General features: G+C 50.2%; 8 protein-coding genes across 8 annotated transcripts; 5 read left to right on the top strand and 3 right to left on the bottom strand.

Moving 5' to 3' along the window:
* Positions 1-190: 190 nt before the first annotated feature.
* CC77DRAFT_947633 (hypothetical protein) lies at positions 191-496 on the bottom strand (the record flags this gene model as incomplete). Its single annotated transcript, XM_018535152.1, has 1 exon — positions 191-496. A coding segment is annotated over one exon (306 nt), but the record flags the coding sequence as incomplete, so codon positions are not given.
* A 534-nt stretch (positions 497-1030) lies between these two features.
* Positions 1031-1901, top strand: CC77DRAFT_1099483 (hypothetical protein). Its single transcript, XM_018530007.1, has 2 exons — positions 1031-1371; positions 1423-1901. Exons 1-2 carry the CDS (start codon positions 1135-1137, stop codon positions 1744-1746), a joined length of 561 nt encoding a protein of 186 aa, XP_018380367.1. The 5' UTR covers positions 1031-1134; the 3' UTR covers positions 1747-1901.
* A 169-nt stretch (positions 1902-2070) lies between these two features.
* Positions 2071-3910, top strand: CC77DRAFT_974058 (SET domain-containing protein). The gene is made up of 3 exons (XM_018535888.1): positions 2071-2461; positions 2510-2809; positions 2858-3910. Exons 1-3 carry the CDS (start codon positions 2147-2149, stop codon positions 3851-3853), a joined length of 1611 nt encoding a protein of 536 aa, XP_018380366.1. The 5' UTR covers positions 2071-2146; the 3' UTR covers positions 3854-3910.
* A 401-nt stretch (positions 3911-4311) lies between these two features.
* CC77DRAFT_1000103 (hypothetical protein) lies at positions 4312-5018 on the top strand (the record flags this gene model as incomplete). Its single annotated transcript, XM_018523116.1, has 2 exons — positions 4312-4561; positions 4619-5018. 2 exons carry the CDS (start codon positions 4312-4314, stop codon positions 4846-4848), a joined length of 480 nt encoding a protein of 159 aa, XP_018380365.1. The 3' UTR covers positions 4849-5018.
* A 1691-nt stretch (positions 5019-6709) lies between these two features.
* Positions 6710-7447, top strand: CC77DRAFT_947531 (hypothetical protein; the record flags this gene model as incomplete). The annotated part of the gene is made up of 2 exons (XM_018535146.1): positions 6710-6911; positions 6966-7447. 2 exons carry the CDS (start codon positions 6710-6712, stop codon positions 7445-7447), a joined length of 684 nt encoding a protein of 227 aa, XP_018380364.1.
* A 2104-nt stretch (positions 7448-9551) lies between these two features.
* Positions 9552-12073, bottom strand: CC77DRAFT_1013499 (hypothetical protein; the record flags this gene model as incomplete). Its single annotated transcript, XM_018523839.1, has 3 exons — positions 9552-10110; positions 10347-10655; positions 10749-12073. The coding sequence occupies 3 exons, from the start codon at positions 12071-12073 to the stop codon at positions 9552-9554; spliced, it is 2193 nt and encodes a 730-aa protein (XP_018380363.1).
* A 483-nt stretch (positions 12074-12556) lies between these two features.
* CC77DRAFT_1000094 (hypothetical protein) lies at positions 12557-14872 on the top strand. The gene is made up of 2 exons (XM_018523115.1): positions 12557-13851; positions 13899-14872. The coding sequence occupies exons 1-2, from the start codon at positions 12657-12659 to the stop codon at positions 14495-14497; spliced, it is 1794 nt and encodes a 597-aa protein (XP_018380362.1). The 5' UTR covers positions 12557-12656; the 3' UTR covers positions 14498-14872.
* Positions 14873-15492: 620 nt separating this feature from the next.
* Positions 15493-16113, bottom strand: CC77DRAFT_947507 (hypothetical protein; the record flags this gene model as incomplete). The annotated part of the gene is made up of 1 exon (XM_018535145.1): positions 15493-16113. The coding sequence occupies one exon, from the start codon at positions 16111-16113 to the stop codon at positions 15493-15495; it is 621 nt and encodes a 206-aa protein (XP_018380361.1).
* Positions 16114-17370: the final 1257 nt, after the last annotated feature.

The raw sequence follows: 17370 nt of genomic DNA, 5'->3' as shown, positions 1-17370 counted from the left end.
CGTGCCACCTTGTGTTGGTCCAGCACGGAGACTCTCACATTCATAGCACTTACAACATTTCGTTAAATCCCGCATCGTACCACGATCGCATCTTCTCACTCTCTCAAGTCAGTATTCAAGGCCTTAGTGTAGTGTTTCGTCCTTTCAGCAGTTCGGTATGCGAATGGCTACGTCGCACACTTTTTTTCAGTCAGTGTATGTTGGTGCAGTATCGCTTGTGGAACGAACTGTAGCTGGATCTTCTTTTCACCTCATCATTCCGGAACTGAATTTCCTTCATGTGAAAAAAGGCTACGATGTCGCCGCCGGCGATCCACCTATCTTCTGTGTGGAAGTCTCTGAAACAGGATATATTTGACTTAGAAGTTGTACTGTGTCTCCTTGAAGAAGTTTCTGTGAGCATTCCCAACCCTGTCTGTTCTTTTAAGTAAGCTAAGCCCCTGTTCAAGACGTGCTTGTTGTCTAGATCTCCGCATGCCTTCGAGTTTGTGAGCAATCAGTTGGAGTATTCTCATTGCAGTTATCTCCATGACCTACTTTCAGAGTTTTCCTCTATGCTTGCCCGGTTTCATAGTAAAGTGTGTATATGAACTGCTCGCCGCTTCAGTGCGGTACTCCTCGTTATTCTTGTTCTTAGGTGTCTCGTCAGCGAAACAAGCTTGTTTTGATACGGAATTGAGGAAGAGCCCCACTTCTTCTTCAGTGTTCGCTGTAGAAACATACGCAGTCGTACAGTATGGAGAGTACAGTACGTCGGCTAGAGAGTTTGTTTTGGAGCGTCTGCATAAACGCCCGGCTTCAGTGAGGCTTCAGTCATGTCTGCGGGGCCTGGGTACCCGCAAACGCTATGATATCCACGACAGGTCTAGACAGCAAATTTGGTGCATCGATCAAGAATGCCATGCTATCGGCTGGGAAATGTTGCCAATGTACGATGACGAACGAGATTTTGGCGACAGGCTTAAGCGAATGCGAAAGTCTTACCGATGCGAACGCCAGCCCCCGCTATAGAGATCGAGAAACTGGAGGCACGCTTTCTTGCTGACATGGAAGACGACACATAAGCTGCAAGTTTTCCTCGTGTGAAAAGATGTTGGCTTTCACCTCTCTACTCATGAAGCGAGAAGCTGCACGATGTCAAATACCAATATTCTCATACACATTTTAAATGCGCTCATCGGCGGCCTCTGCATTGCCATCCTTGGTCTTACAGCACACGCAGTAGCATTGAAAGATGAGCTTGATAGTATCTTGCCATCTAGTGTTAAGAAGACTGGCATGACGTTCCTTTTCTGGCCTGGATGTGGTGGTCTAGTCGATATGCTGCTCTTCATTCTATTATGGAGTTTGACTCCCTGGAAACAAGGCTCAGTATGTCTGTCACTTGATAGCGGTCTACAGAAACATGCTGACGGTGCAAAGACTAACAAACAAGCCGCATATCTCAATGGCCTTTTGTTCGTCGCAAGCTTCATCCTCGGTCGTCCACTCATAGTACTCATTTTTACTTTCGTTGAGTGGGGTCGTGCCGTCAAGAGCGAGACTAGTACATATTCCGGATATCTTACTGTCGAGACCTGGGCATGCGCGTTTTCGAAACAGAATGGGAACAACTTCGCAGACTCTCTTTGTAAAGAGCTCCAGGCAGCGCGCTATCTCCTCATACCAGTGCTTGTGCTGGGCGCTATGATGTTGACTTTGATGCTTCGGAAGAGATTCCTTGTTGCGAAAGGGGTTGTGCAGTAAGGACACGCTGCAGCGAAAGTCCGTTACCCGGTGTTTTGCAAGTTTAACAGTATTCATGCTTCATCAATCTGACATCATAGGGATGATATTTATGTAGTGTTGTATTGACTTTTCCACGGTATTGTGCATCCAAGAATTGGTGACGAACGCGATCGTATAAGGAATCTGGTGCAATGGACCTAGGCTCGATGCTGAAGATGCGCAGGAAAGTCGAGGGGCAGGGAGGGGCAAGGGAGCTTGTTGGTCTAAGCCTAAGCGGGCTAGTGAGCTACGAAGCTCACGTTTTCACGCGAGATAACTACTGGTCTGAGACATCATGACGCCGCACGATACGCGTCGTGAGAGAGTCTAAATTGAACATCCTCATTGTGCCAACAAACAAAGACCTTTTATCCACATCATGTCAACCGAGCCAGCGTCTTCTGTAGCAGCACCAGCACCTTACTATATCTCCAAATCGAATGTTTGCGTAAACAGCAAAGGTGAAAGCATCGGTAATGGTGTTTTCGCTAACCAAAGATTCGGGGCCGGCGAAGAGATTGCCAACTTCAAGCGCCCGCTTGTTGGCTCACTAGAGACCGAACGGCTACTCGACACCTGTGCGAATTGTTACCTCTGGACTGAAGGTTCATCGACTGGAACGAGGCTGTATGTACCTGAAGGGGCGAAAGTGAACAAATGTGCTGCATGCCAGAGATTTCAATACTGCAGCAAGGTATGTCGAGCTGATGCTTGATCAGCACACAAAACTAAGATGCATCAGGCGTGCCAAAAAGACGCGTGGAATCGGGGTCATAAGCATGAGTGCAAAACGCTGAAGCCCATGGTTGGTAGACATCTCCCCAAAGCTTTCCTCGCGTGCGTGGAACTACTCATCAGACGCAAGCACAATCTCATCTCCGATGAAGAATGGGAGCTGCTTTGCCGCTTACCTTCCCACATCGATGATTTCAAGCGCAGTGGAACCTATGAGAACATCGAACTTATGGCAATGGGTGCTGGTCAGTTCTCATTGTCACAAAACATGTTCGACAAGGATTTTATTGCCGCGATGTATGGCCGAGTAAGTTGCTCGTCGAGACCTACAAGCGCTCTTGCTAACTCGTATTAGATCATGTCGAATGCCCTTACATTGATCACACCGACACTCGATCCTCTGGGTATTATGATAGATCCTATGCTCTGCCACATGAATCATTCCTGCGATCCCAATGCATACATCATGATGGACGGACCGCAGGTGAGCATTCGTACCCTACGGCCTATCAGGAAAGACAAAGAAATCTTCATCTCTTACATTGACGCTACCAACCCCTACCACAAGCGGCAAGAAGAACTTCGATCACGATGGTTCTTCACCTGTCGCTGTGCAAAATGCCAGAAGAAAGCTACTCTCCAAGAAGACAACTGGTTAGTACCAGCAAATCCTCGGTTCGTGTTGGGCAAAGACGAAATGGAAGCAATGGCCGGGAGCCAGGAGAAGGCTTTCGAACTGTATACCCAGCTCCAAGGAATGGCTGACTCAAAGCTTGTTATCGAAGCGCTTCAGGAAACTCTCAAGATAGGCTATGAGTCGAGATTCTGCCCAGTTTACCGTCAACCGTATGCCGCGGTCCGTGACGATCTGATTGTACACCTGCTCTCCGTAGGGAAGTACCAAGAGGCATGGACACAATGCGCTAAGCGGTACAAGCACATCCTTCCTAAGTTGCATCCGGTCCCTTTTCACCCGGTTCGGGTAGTCCAGATATGGCAGATGGCAATGCTGGCTGCATATCTAGCTAGCACCGAAGAGGGCGTGAGTGCGCCAGGGGTGAACATGGGCCTCATCGCCATGATGCTGGTGAAGCAGGTACTGGATGTTGCGCACCTGAGCCATGGACCGACTAATGCATTCACAAAGAGCGTGAAGGCCAAAGCAGAAGAAATGATAGAGGAGCTGAAAAGAAGTATTGGCAATCCGAACAGCGATGTCATGAACCGAGAACTTGAGGTCCAGAGAGACAGGCTGATGGATATGGGCGACTGGGCTAAGGACGGGCAATTTCTGGGAAAGGTAACACCGCTAGAAACTATACAATTAAAGGAGAAAGCTTTCAGCGTCTGATAGGGTGATCAGTGGCATGAGCTTCTATAGTCTTTGAACTGATCCAGTACTTATCACTACCCATTGTACATTGAGTATCTCCCCACAACGTTGCAAGCCACAACCACAATGACTATAAGTACGGATAGGCTGAGCTGTACAATTGTCTCAGGCACTTAGAGCATGATGTTTATATCTTGTTCGCAGACAGACATGAGCCTACATTTTCTATGTGAAGGTGAGTGGTGAGGCTCCACAGATTCTCACCGTCACCACCGCCCTGTTTTGACAACGAGTGATCTCACCACGCAAGCGCAACAGTGAGGCGCCTGACTATTTGAGCTCGTCCTCTGGCTCTCAATTCCATTCTCTTGTAGCAGGATGAAGCTTGAAGTGCAGTTTCATCTTACGTGGCCAACGCGAGCACCGCCCAACAGCATCATATTTCTTAAGGCCACACTTCTTACAAGGTCTTCAATATGCCCCCCAAAGCTGCTACTCTCGATGGCCAGAAGGTGGTCCCAGCCGACTGCGTCTCTGTCCTCCTTATGGCCTTAGGCAGTACCACCATCACCAAGGCTCAGTATGAGATGATGTCGGCTCTTGACGGCACACGTACTGCAAGCTCTTTCGAGCATCAATTCCGCACGATCACAGCCAAGGCAAAGGAATTGAAAGCCCGTGCCGAAAAGGGCGAGACCTTCCAAGCCGTGACACCTGTCAATAAGCGTGGTGAGTACTGATACTCTTTCGACCTCTCATCACCACGACATTAACAGTGTATAGGCCAGACTACCCCAGCAACACCCAACAAGAGAAAGGCCGCTTCTTCAGGATCCGACGATGCGACCCCCTCCAGAAAGAAGGTGACTCCCAAGTCACGTGGAAAGAAGAGCCAGACCCCGCTTGAGACGATGGATGACACTTTCCCCGAGGACGCCGAAGAGTTCATTAAGAATGAGGCCAAGTGGGAGGAGGAAGTGTTCTCTCAGAGGACGATGGGCATAATTGGATGAAATTGGAGTCGCGACAAGCATCGAGCTCAGGTCAGAGCAAACAGGCACGAGTAAGAGTGGACATGGTTCGTAGGAACTCCATAGTGAAAACCTGGCGATCGTCAACTGCATCTCAATGGAACCTTAGGTCGCAGTATGTTGGGTAAGACTCAGTAAAAGCGAGCTCCATTGTAAACCCAGCTATCGAAAAAAAGATACTTCTCAGTCACATACTCATAGTCTACCTCAAAGAATTCAACATCCTGTGCTTGCTACTTTGTTAATGCTGAATATAGGATATACCTTTTATATGCGATATAGTCGGGGTACAGCTCATATAAACGAGCTTCTTCGTTGCTAGTAACGTTGTTGTGTTTCACACTATTAGCGGCATGTTCTCGAACATCTTGCATATGGGCGATGGATTTCCGCATAAAGATTTTGAGCCTGCAGCACAGTGAAATCGACGATGCAAGAGGTTTACATCCAGAAACATGCAAACATTCCAGGATACTCCCTCTCTTCGTACATGTATGACTACATCCACTTACTTCTCTTTTTCTCTAGGTTTCATTGAGCTTCTTGTCTTTCTTGGTTTCACATTGCCGATGCTGGGCATACATTTGGCTTCGCCGCAGACCTGTAAGGATGACATGCTTTAGCTTACTATAAGCAAAGCGCGCATAATGTACGCAGACATAGCATATTCTGTTTCTCGGCAGCGTCCAGCTGTACCCAGCGCACATATGCAATAGCGAGCTGCGATATCCCTCTCTTGAACGTTGACCGCTTCACTCAATTCTACCGCGTCTCTACTGCCGAACATCTTCGTCAAGTCGAGCCAGCTGCACAGTTCATAATCAAATCTCCTTTCAGTGGGGCGCAAATGTCGGGCCGTCTAGAGGCATATCGGCTCCGTGCTAAAAACCGTAAGCTCATCACCGGTGTCGCACCGACCACATAGTCTGGCCCCGAAGCTGGCAAAGTTGTCCAGGGACGGTCGCAGATCGCAGTCACGTCGGCGCATATCGATAGGGGGGCGATCAGAGCGCTGGTTGGAGTCGCCCTGGCTGGAGATGACGTCGCCCTCCGGCGGTTAAGGTCATGTGCGAAACCGGCGTTCGCATAAGGTGGTGGTGGAGCTGACTTGCCAGGCAGGGAAAGTCAGATGGTATGTGCTGGGGCGGCCGAGGTAACAGGGGGGGCCGTTGGCGCCAATGCAGGTACAGCAGCGATGGCGATTGTGCCTCGCGCGCCCGCAACATCGTATCCAACGTCGACGACTTCGAACAACAGTCCGTCCCTATCTTTTTGTACTCGAACTCGCCTTATCGTGTTCCTGCAGGTCAGGCGACAGCAGGATGGCAGCGAGGCCCCTGAATTTCCCCGGATTATTGGGTGGCTTCTTCTCTAAGCTCCAAGCAGCTAGCATCGTGGCACGGCGGCCGTTGGTGTGCTCCTCATGCGCCGGGATGCTTTCGTCGGTGAGTGGCCCCAAGGCTAGACGCTCGCTCTGTTCCTAGGCGAGATGCGTCTCGAGAGCTGTGGGTGAGGAGGAAAAGGGGGCTCCTGGCCAAGCGTCTCACTGGGCGAACGGCCGATTGGGCGCATGAGCATTTACTTCATTAGCTTCAGAGCTAACTATACCACATTCGGTCGGCAATTTTGCATCCTCTGCCGTCGCTTTGGCGTCTCGATCCGGTCCAAGTCACCGTTAGGTGTCAGCGTATTCTTTATTATACCGTGTCGCCCTCCGCCGTCTTTTCTTCTTCACTCTCACGTCGCACTATCGCTGTACACAGTCATTCGTTCTCTATCCAACTACATATACCCATACAGCTACTACAGTTCTAATACTCTAATCAATCCAACTACCGTCAACATGCGCTTCTTCGAGACCATCCTTTCCGCCGCGGCCTTCGCTGCCGCCGTCGCTGCCCTTGAGATCAACCAATTCCCTGCTGAGGGCGTTGTTGCTGGCCAGACCTACACCATCACCTACTCTCCTGCGGACGACACCCCAACTACCTTCATCCTCCGCCAGGGAAAGTCCACCGACCTTGACACTGTCGGCACTCTCACCAGTATGTCTCAGATCCTATTAGAATCTGATGTCCACAATGCTAACTGAACCGTAGCTACCGCAACCGGTGGAAAGTTCGAGTGGACCCCCGAGAAGTCCCTCCCCAACGAGGCCGACTACGCTCTCCAGATCCAGCAGGGAACCACCATCAACTACTCCGCTCAGTTCCCTCTCACTGGTGGTTCTGACGAGGAAGACAGCCCTGTCTCCTCTGCTATCTCCTCTGCCGCTGCCTCTGCTTCGTCCGCTGCCTCATCTGCTGCCTCATCCGCCTCTGCTGCCATCAGCAGTGCCATTGAGAGCGCCAAGTCCAGCATGATCACCAGCGCCGCGACCACCGCATCTGCTTCCGCTTCCATCAGCCCCTCTGCTGGTGTCAACTCCACTGTCTCCACTGCTACCCTCTCTCGCTCCGCCTCCGGCTCTGCCACTGGCAGCGCTAGCCTCCCTGAGGTTACCGACTCTGGTGCCAACCTCATCGGCAGCCCCATCGCTGCCATGTTCGGTGCCGCCGCTGCTTTCGCCTACTTCGCTTAAGCGTTTCACTTCACGACTTCATAGTTTAATTGTCCCTTTACGATATATTAGCATTGGAATCTGTGGGAACCCCCTCTATCATCTAGTGTCAATCTAGTCACGCGAGCATTGGCGTCCGTGATCTGATGTGTCGGACGGGAACGCTATGCAAAGAGCTTGTATGGACGTAGCAGAAAATGATAATATGGAAGCATTTGCCTGATTTGTTCTCCCACTGACCAGCATGATTGCTGTATGCTTTCTGTCTCATGATGTGTCGGATGTACTTTTGCTTCTTCGAATCCCCTCGCTTCCATTTGAGGCACACTTACTATGAAACAGGGCCTATGTTATGTTGCTTTTTTTTTTTGAATGCTTCTTATCCACATCCTACCCGCAAGATCATCCTTCTTCTAGCACAGACGTCACGACCAAACATCCGCGTGGTACCACATCCGTCATGCCTGTCAGTACCATGGTACGAAGCTGTCATTGTGCGTCGCATGCGCGCCATGATCCGCACGTCCTTCGCAGCAACCTGATTGTCTGCAGCATTGGGTTCATCGCCCTTTGGCTTGTGCGCAGCATGACGCTTGGATCTCCACCCACCTGAGGAACTTGAAACGCGGAGTTGAGGAACGCATCTGCTTGCTCGCTCGTTGCGCGCTGGAAACCGTGGTTGACTGCCCTGCAGCGACCCCACAGCGGGATCAGTTCCCACCTCTCCACAGACGCATAAGCAAGCTGCAAGAACCCGCTGCTCGTTGCCACACCGTAACTACACCTCCTCAGCTGCTATGTTCGCCGTATCCTGCCTTTCTAAAGGTTGCAGCACTACAGCACTCACGGCGGCCCCGTGAACACACAGCCTCAGAGCTTCTCACCAGCGATACTCGCATCGCCACCACTAGACTAGCCAACCGGCATACACCGAGTTCTATCACGACTAGGTAGAAATGTTGCGCAAGTCTACACCGGTGTACCAGGCAAGCCACCAACATACCAACCCAAAGGAGCATAGACAGGTAACACTGCTTGCTCGTGTGCTGCGCGTCAAATACTTCACATCACGCGGTCAACAGCCTTCCCTAACCAACAAGCGTCTTGCCATTACTTCCTCGCATTAGCGCCGTTCAGTGGCGCTCAAGCCGAGGCTGATATGTCCGGTTACTCTTGGAGCTTAGAGAACAATGGATGCACCATACAATATATTGCGCACCTTCAAGGCGCATACGGCTCAGACCGCGTCGAAGAGTATTTTTAGGTGGCACTGAGAAAGGAAGACCAAACAAGGATGTGGAAGGGTGGTAAAACGGTGGCGAGCTGGGGAATATGGAGCGCAGCTGAACCCAAGCCTCAAGCAGTGCGCGGTGAGTCTTCGCACTTTTGCAGAATCGTCCTAGCATCGAATCTCTCTTGTTTAGCCCGCCGCCACCCGCAGAGTCCGTAGCCCAACGTTGGGCGCCATCATGCAGTATGCCTCTTGTCCGCCTAGTCACTCTCTTCGCTTCCGCTAGCCGGCTTTATTGTACTCGCTGGTACTTCGGTATTATGACCAGGCTCTTGACATAATCATCGTTGTTAACATTTGCATTTACATAACATGTTTACCCAGATTTACTAAGGTCGTATGGTCGTCGCTGTAACAACCATGGTGATGGTTGCCAAGTCGAGTCGAAAGCTTTGTGCTCCTCATCAATACGCTATGTATTGCCTCTGCACTTTCCATGCACTGCATCATATCTAGATCTATATACAAACTGATTCAACAGCACGCTACCTAATATTACATGCGGTATGGTAGGATCAATCCTGTCAGTCATTCATGCTTATGCTTGGTCAACTTGTAGCGGACACTCTTGATGCAACGATATAGCGTCTGAGAATCACATTCCAGTCAACCTCTGGAAGATGCTGCTCTTCAACATATAATTAAATTTGCCAAACACCAAGGATACTCAATTTCATTCCCATGGCTCTTCTCAACTCCGAACACAAGTCGATGCCGCTTCATTGTTCCAATTGAAAAGCCACAATCAGATCATCAGTACTATTATCCTTCCCAGATACCCCAGTTGTCTGATCGATTGTCACCTCCCTACGTCCTCTTTTCGCTCTCATCCCTCTACACAAACATCACCCCCGCAGCCCCAGCAATCGCGCCTGCAAGACCCATCTTCTTGAACCCTCTCACCGGCACCGCAGCGCCAGTAGCCTCTACAGCCGCTGTCCCACTACTCGTCGCACTCTGTGTACTTTCCGCACTGCTCGTCCCTGTCACACTCTGCGTACTAGCGTTTGTATCAAAGCTGGCACTCCTCGATGCGACAACACTCTGTATTCCACTAATTACTGTAACATCAGATGTTACTACGTTGGAAGGTATCGGTGATGACGTATCGACTGCCAGACTCGGCGCTGCGGCATCTGATGTTGGGAGCGAGCTTGATGGGGTAATCACAGCGCTGTTGTCAACACTAAAGGCGTCACCCCATGTTGGTGTTGGGGAGGCAGAGGGAAGCAGGTTGTCTGTTGAAGTTGTTGCTGCGGGTTCTACAGTGAATGGCTCGCCCCAAGATGACGTTTGTGCGGAGGAAACACCGAGGAGGGAAAGGAGAGTTGTTTTTCGGAGGGAGGACTTGCGCATATTGGATGGTGCTGTTGAGTACGTCTGTTTCGTAGGTCTTCGGTTTCGTAGTGCTTATCTCTTGCGATAATTATGACTCCGACACAATACTTGATCTTTCTGTTGCACTCTTCGAAGATGTCGAATAATGAATGACGAAGTTTCAAGCTTTTGGCGATGGCTTCTTTTTACTTGGATATCGAAGACCCTGGGCCCGCATCAATTCTCCGGATCATCACTATCAACCCACAAAATTGCCTTATTGAGCATGTAGTGCTCACACGTCTGACGTACAGTTCCAGCGCAAACAGCGATGCGTATCGCGTTGACGTGGTGAAACAACTTGCCTCTCGTTCTGTGATTGGCTGAGAAGCTCTGTAGACGACATGTGATTGGATAGAGTCACTTAGTGTTGTTTCGTTTCGGGTCTCCGCAATGCTGCCGCACGCGAAGTGACTGCCGGACCCCGAGGTTTGCAAAGCCGAAAGGATGCGCAATATTCTGTATGCACCAATGACTATTATAAGAACGATCATGTTGGTGCGAGGCTGATGGCGTGCTGTGGCGGCCATCAGTGAATGAGATACTACTTGTCCTAGGATCCTTTGACGATGCATGTGAGTGGACCACCAACAGCTCACTGACTAGAAACTCAATCTCCATTCATGTAAACCCATATGAAAGACTGGAAACTACCATTTAACCAAATCCTGTACTTGTATAGGCAAGCCGGATTCCATGGACTTATTTGCACCAACGCCGACAAGAACAGCATTTCCGCCATCACGAATATACGCAGCTCTCTTAAAGCTGTCCTCGCCCTCGCTTCCTACGATGACATCCTTTAGTAGCAGAGGGTCTCCCCCGCCATGGCCGCCTTCGCCTTTGACGACATCCACCACGTACGGTTTTCCCCACAAGGGATAGACGACGATATTCGTCTTCTCCACACCACCTTGTATGTAGTTGGCTTCAAGTTCACCAAGCCCTTCGTTGGTGATGGTCTCGCCACCAGCTGAGTATCCGCCCTCGACGACATTGATCTCAATGCGGCCCTTGCTGCCGTTGAAAACGCAACGATAACCCTCCCATGGAGCGTAAGCATACGTGTTGTACGTCATGACAGCTTTGTTCTTGTACTTGATTACCATAGAGAGATTGTCTTCAATGGTGATACCTTCAGCGAAGCAGTTACGGTCACGAATGTAGCCATCCTCGTGCTCAGCCTCCAAATAAAGCTTCTTTAGTTGGGCATTTTGATCGATGTGAATGGCAAACGGGTCGTCTTTGGCAGCCTCGTTGTTGAGATACCGCTCGCCGAGGTTCTTCTCTCCACGTCGTTCCGCATTCTCTTTACCGTAGAATCGCAGGCTGCCAACGCAGTAGACATTCTCCGGTTCGGTATTCAGCCAGTAATGTACCAAATCAAAGTGGTGGATCGACTTGTGCATCTGAATGCCACCACTGGTGTCCTTGTTCCGATGCCATCGGCGCATGAAATCGGATCCATGTGCGCAGTCCAGGATCCAGTCCATATGCACGGTCGAAACCTCGCCGATAACGCCTGAGTCGATAAGTTCGCGCATCTTGGTGTGATGAGGCGCATATCGATAATTGAAGAGGACACGAACTTGCTTTCCCGTCCTCTTCTCGGCATCGATCATAGCTTGAAGCTTCTCTTCATCGATGGTCATTGGCTTCTCAGTAATTGCGTCGCAGCCCAGCTCCATGGCACGGATGCAGTATACATGATGGAATTTGTCGATGGTGGTAACGATGACGACGTCAGCCTTTTGCTCCTTGACCATCTTGTCGAAGTCTTCTGCCTTATACATTGAGACACGCTCGCCGCCCAGCTCGACCATTCGATCGTTGGCAGCTTTCATACGCGTCTGGTTCGTGTCGCATATGCCCACTACTGCAGCGACCGATTTAAAATCTTGGATGATGCTTTGGTAGTAAAATGCGGATCTGACGCCCATGCCTACAATGACATAGCGCTTGACTTGGGACGAAGCCATTTTTTCTTTGAAAACTAGGCACGTAACTTAATGGTAAAAGGTACAAGAAATTGGAGTGGTTGACTGATGTTGATGAAACGGACCATGGAACTGCTTTTATACTACATCTTACTGTGTGTCTACATTGATGAAGAGAAGACCACACCCATGTACCGGAACCAGTGAAGCATCAAATCAAAGGTCGTCGTGGCAAAACAACTGCTCGTGTTAACGATCGTGTCTCTCATTGTGGGTGTTCAGGTGGAGTAGCGGAACTGCGAGAGTGTACGAGATTAAGCCTGCCGACCCAGAAGGAGATTAGTGGTCATTATCCCCGCACTTCACTCCAATAGCGAGAGTGGGGAGGCGGAGACATCCAAATCAGGGTCGGGAGGAGGCGCATCAACCAAGATATGGCCAACAATGCTCCTACATGTGTCGCGCGTAGAGATGGTGGGTCGTCTTCTAGTGCGGGGTAGATGGTAGTTTCTCCTTTTGAGACGGGTACGACGACAGCTCACCTTCTTCACATCTTGCCTAATGCGGGTTGCGCCCGCGTCTTGCATGCTTTGAAGTAGCTTCAAACCGGGGATGCTGCTCGAACATGGAGATCGTATGGCAGTCGGGCGAAAAGGTTCCGAAGAAACGGACGACTGCAGCATGCCTAACTTGTCGTGCACGCAAGAAACGGTGCTACCACCTTGAGGATCGCGGGATCAGGAGGAAGGAACAAACTCACAGAGCCGAAAAACGAGTTCAAAGGCCTTATCAAGGAACCGATACCAGCGAATCTACCCCAAGCCCCGGTCGCGTGAGCGAGTATAACCCTGAATCCGTTCTGACAGCTCTGTCAGAGGATGCCGAACCAGGGATAAACACTTTAGCACAGACACCTCATCTGGTAGCATCGCGGCCTACTCCACAAGCTATAGTGCCTAGTCCATCTGTCGCATGCGAACCACGGCGCAGACTGGCATGGTACAAGCAACACAAAATTCGCGCCGCGCCGCCACACTTATCTGAATCATATCGAAAGTATCTCCAAGAAGAAGGAGCATTCACCGCACTGCCCAAAACAACTACAGATGCTCTCTTGTCTCTGTATAATTCGACATTAGACGATCTCGTGCCTATTGCGGATGGCCCTGCTGTATTCCGCCATCACAGCAACGGAAACGCATCTATATATTTGGTGAGGGCAATATGTCTCGTGGTATGCAAAACAGAGCACGCTGTTCCTTTCTTGCGCCTGACTGAGTCCGGTCCCCTGCTCGAACCTTTGGGTTTTGCGTCAAAACTACTGGCCGGACTAGATGCTGCTATCAAAGCAGATCTTGAGCCCGACCGCATTATCAAGATTCAGATTCTGGCACTGATGCACTTACACAACGATGGACTAGCCGGCGTTGACCGCGCCTCAAATTATCTTTCCCAGGCCATCTGCGAAGCGTGGTCCATGTGTATACATCTAAAAATACCTGGCAATCCTGATGATACCGAGTGCAAGTATCTGTGGTGGTCACTTCGAAACTTTGATCGTTTGGGTAAACCAATCATGGCAGCCGCGCCATTCTTTATTGATGATGCAGATATTGGCGTGGAACGGATATTGCCCAGCAAGGATAGCTATCGCTCTCAAATCATGACTGTGGCCCTAAGGCTCGGAGACCTAATGACTATCGCAACAAAAGCATACAAAGCCAGCTCCACGACGATGGTTGATGGTTGCTGGGAATTTCCGACACTCCCAGAAGTTATGGGGGGAAGTAGTTTCGATGAGTTCCACATGTCACATCAAGGTAAGACGTTCCCCAAACTCAATCCTTCAACTCGCTTAAGGGAATAGCATACTTGGAGACATGGTATCATGTTGCCGCCATGTTATCTTGTCGCTACAATGGACCAGGCACTGTACAATACACCCGCCGTCTCAAGTCAGCGGATCGAGTACTTGCAATCGTCTCTCGCGAAGGGTGTGAAGGCCTCCCTCCGCTTCCACTAGTACCTTACGCGATGTCCATGTCTACTACGGTCATCTACCGTGCATTACATGATGGCGCAAGAGATATGATTGCAGCACGAGAAGACCTCCAAAGATGTTGCAATGCGCTAGATTGTCTCAGCCAACGATGGACCAGCGTGAGGGGTGTAGCTAAGCTTGCAAAGCGACTTCACAGACTGATAAGTGATGGGACATTGAGGGGCTTACAAGTTGCACATCGACCAACGTCTGGTACCACCACAGTCTCCAAGTTACCCACATCCGCCAACATGAGTGCCATTACAGACCAAGTAGGAGATTTGTATAGCGATGAAGCTTTACAAAGGCAGCTCAGTGAGATATGGCCAAGCTTCGACGCATCCTACTCTCAGATGGACTGGGCTTTCCACGACTATGGCTTTGATATGGAGTTCCCTAGTCCCTTCGATGATTTTCCAGTTTGAGGTTTTGGAAAGAGGGTGAAAGTCATTACAGGCTACGACTCAAGAATGCATAAACAGGTAGACAGGAGAGTAGGGGTAGAACATTCAGCCATACTCTTTCTACAAACTACTTGATTGGGAAGGAGCTTCATAGAAGGAGAGATGGAACTGTGCACAATATCTTTGTGATCTGTAAACGCCACGAAGTTCACCACAGCCGGATAGATAAGCTGATTAGCAGGAGATGCAGGCATATCGTCTTTCGTTCTACTAGACCATAGACAGACCAACGGGTTCATTTCTACCCTCACGTCATGTTCTCCAGTGTCGTCCACGAAGCGCTCAGAACTACCCTCACTTTTCACTTCTCTTGTTCCTACCCCAGTTGGTAATGACAAACGAACTCCATGCTTCTTTCCCGTCGTGCAAATTGGCTCAGGGATCAACGGAAGTAACAAACATCGAGTGTGCTTTCTCCTAGAACACATATACGTTCACAAGCTCTCGAGCTACAGAATTTGCATAGTTGATAATACCCTGTGCACCACGCTTCGCCGGCACCGACAGTGAGATCCACTCCACAAACCAAGGTGCTACACAATAATATCTTATAAGAGACATATAAGTAGCGACATCTCCCTCCTTCCGCGGAAGGTTTTACGAAAGACAAGACCTTTAGAATTAATCGTTTAGGTACACTCATATCGCGATTGAAGTATTTCGAGCACTCCCCAGATACCCCACATGGCGCTATCCGTGGACCCTCAGTAACTAGCGTATCTCCCTCCATTACCTCACGAACGCAACGACCCGCTTCAGACCATAGGTATCGGTATCGGTTATGCAGCGTCGGCATACCCCTCCCGCCAGTCAACACTGCCCGTCGCCTGGTGTTTCACAAGTGGTAGGAGTATGGTCTGTTCGGTAAGGTTTGTTAAAGCCATTGACGTAGTACAAGTCTGACTTCAAGTATATACAAGGTTTCATGACTTCATTTCTTATATAGTACAGCATACTCAAATGGCTTGACCAACCGGTTTGTTACCCGAAAACTCGCCATTCTGTCCACTCCAATTCGACTGTCCATTCCCTACGCTCGGCGGCCTGTACGCAACATATTCTTGTTGCTGAGTCTGCCCTTGTGCCTGTGCATTACTTCCTATGTTCCCCAAGTTCAACCCGTCTCTCTTTCCTGCATCGAGTTCGCTAGGTGGCGGCATTTCCCTACCATCTATTTCCCAGACATTTGCGTTTGTAGGCATCTCGTTACTTTCCGGTATCTTCGAATCGATGTATTGGTGGCGCTGTGGTGGCTTTTCGTCGGAGTATCTAGGCGCTGGGGTGGAGCTGTGTAGTGCATGCCCTGCGGCTGCCGTTGCAGCTCCAGCTCCGGCTCCCGTTGCTGTTGCGCCTCCGAAAGTTGATGTTGACGCCCATGGTGCTTGGCCTCCTGGTGTTATAGGCGAAACTGGAGACATCATTGTCGTCGGCTGTGTCGAGGACAAATCGGGTTGCGTAGGGAGTGTGGTTGTGGTAGGGTACGCATTCTGTTGTGGGACACGGGCATATGCACCCTGTGTTGGTGGGGGATGATCGGACGACGAAGACGCTGCTGCACTGGCCTCCTTGTCGTTCATGGCTGCCGTTCTGGATTTCCTCTTTCTGTGACGGAGGAGGAGGATAAAAATGCCAATCAAGGCTAGAGCTGCGACTCCTCCTACCACTACACCAGCTATGAGACCTGTTGATGGTCCAGAGCTTGAATTTGAAGATGGTGATGATGCCGCTGCGGCAGAGCTCGATGAAGTTGATCCCTGTGATGCGGTGCTTGAGGCCTCGTTTCTGGTTGATGATGCTCCTGTCGACGTTTGTGCAGTACTGCTGGCTGTGCTGCTTGCATCCTCTGTTGCGCTCGTCGCGGTGATCTCAGCAGCAATGCTCGTCGGATTTGCTGGTGTGGGTAAAGCATTCACCACACTACCCGCTACACTCTCTATGATAGCCGTAGGGACCGCAACGCCGTTGCTGGACAACACTGAAGAAACATCGCCAACAATACTGGATAAGAGATCGCCGATCTGTCTCCGTTGACGCTGATGGTTTCGTTGTACTTTCTCCGCGCCAATGCTACCGGCTGCGAGACAATAGTCGTTCATGTAATTTTCAGCGATTGGCCGATCTGGATGGGATACCGGATTGAATGCATGGTTGTCAAAGCATGAGACGCGCCATAGGTACTGTTCGCAAAGGCATGTATAGTCTGGGACGGGCGTGGTATTGCAAGGAAAGTAGCCCTTAACCGCCGAAATGCAGGAAGTTATCGCACTAGATTGGCCGACGTCAGTATGTCTTCCAAACCCACAACTTAATCGCAACAGGAATGATATAATTACATCTGCTCATGGTTCCCACCCTGGCCAGTGGAAATAATGGGCCATCGCAACGCCGGCACAAGTTTGAGCAAGACACCAAGCATCATCGCCTCATTGAGAAGGTTGTTGACGGAAGAACGGACCCGCTTGAAGAGACAGCACCATCAACGCTTTAACATACTAGCCAGAGCCTAATTCTATCAGGCTTATGAAGTGGCGGTAACAGGACCTTCTATTCGCTAATGCTGTAGCGGCAGAAGCGGGGACGACCGATCCATCTATGTAATGTTCTGTTCCGAGCACCCGTCTCGCGATAGGAAACCTGTTGAATTCGATGATGTAGGTGTGGAGGTGCGGCTTGCTGTGGCGGTGCAAGTCAGGGGTTCTGTGAGGTTTAACTGGTGGGGGCTAGAAGTGTTCCCTGATCCAGATTTTAGCCTTGTGCGCTAACGGGCCGCCCTGATGACATCGCAACGTGGAGACGATAGCTTGGGTCAAGATCACCGTTTGTGAGACAAAAAC

The sequence above is a fragment of the Alternaria alternata genome (genome assembly GCF_001642055.1).
Source record: "Alternaria alternata strain SRC1lrK2f unplaced genomic scaffold CC77scaffold_28, whole genome shotgun sequence".
In the NCBI taxonomy this organism is placed as follows: Eukaryota; Fungi; Ascomycota; class Dothideomycetes; order Pleosporales; family Pleosporaceae; genus Alternaria; species Alternaria alternata.
This window is presented reverse-complemented; position numbering and strand designations above follow the sequence as displayed.

Coding starts and splice junctions, on each gene's coding strand:
- CC77DRAFT_1099483 (XM_018530007.1), top strand. CDS start 1,135: ATGTCAAATACCAATATTCTCATACACATTTTAAATGCGCTCATCGGC. Junction 1,372..1,422: donor CTCCCTGGAAACAAGGCTCA/GTATGTCTGTCA, acceptor GACGGTGCAAAG/ACTAACAAACAAGCCGCATA.
- CC77DRAFT_974058 (XM_018535888.1), top strand. CDS start 2,147: ATGTCAACCGAGCCAGCGTCTTCTGTAGCAGCACCAGCACCTTACTAT. Junction 2,462..2,509: donor GATTTCAATACTGCAGCAAG/GTATGTCGAGCT, acceptor AAGATGCATCAG/GCGTGCCAAAAAGACGCGTG. Junction 2,810..2,857: donor TTGCCGCGATGTATGGCCGA/GTAAGTTGCTCG, acceptor AACTCGTATTAG/ATCATGTCGAATGCCCTTAC.
- CC77DRAFT_1000094 (XM_018523115.1), top strand. CDS start 12,657: ATGGAGATCGTATGGCAGTCGGGCGAAAAGGTTCCGAAGAAACGGACG. Junction 13,852..13,898: donor GTTCCACATGTCACATCAAG/GTAAGACGTTCC, acceptor TTAAGGGAATAG/CATACTTGGAGACATGGTAT.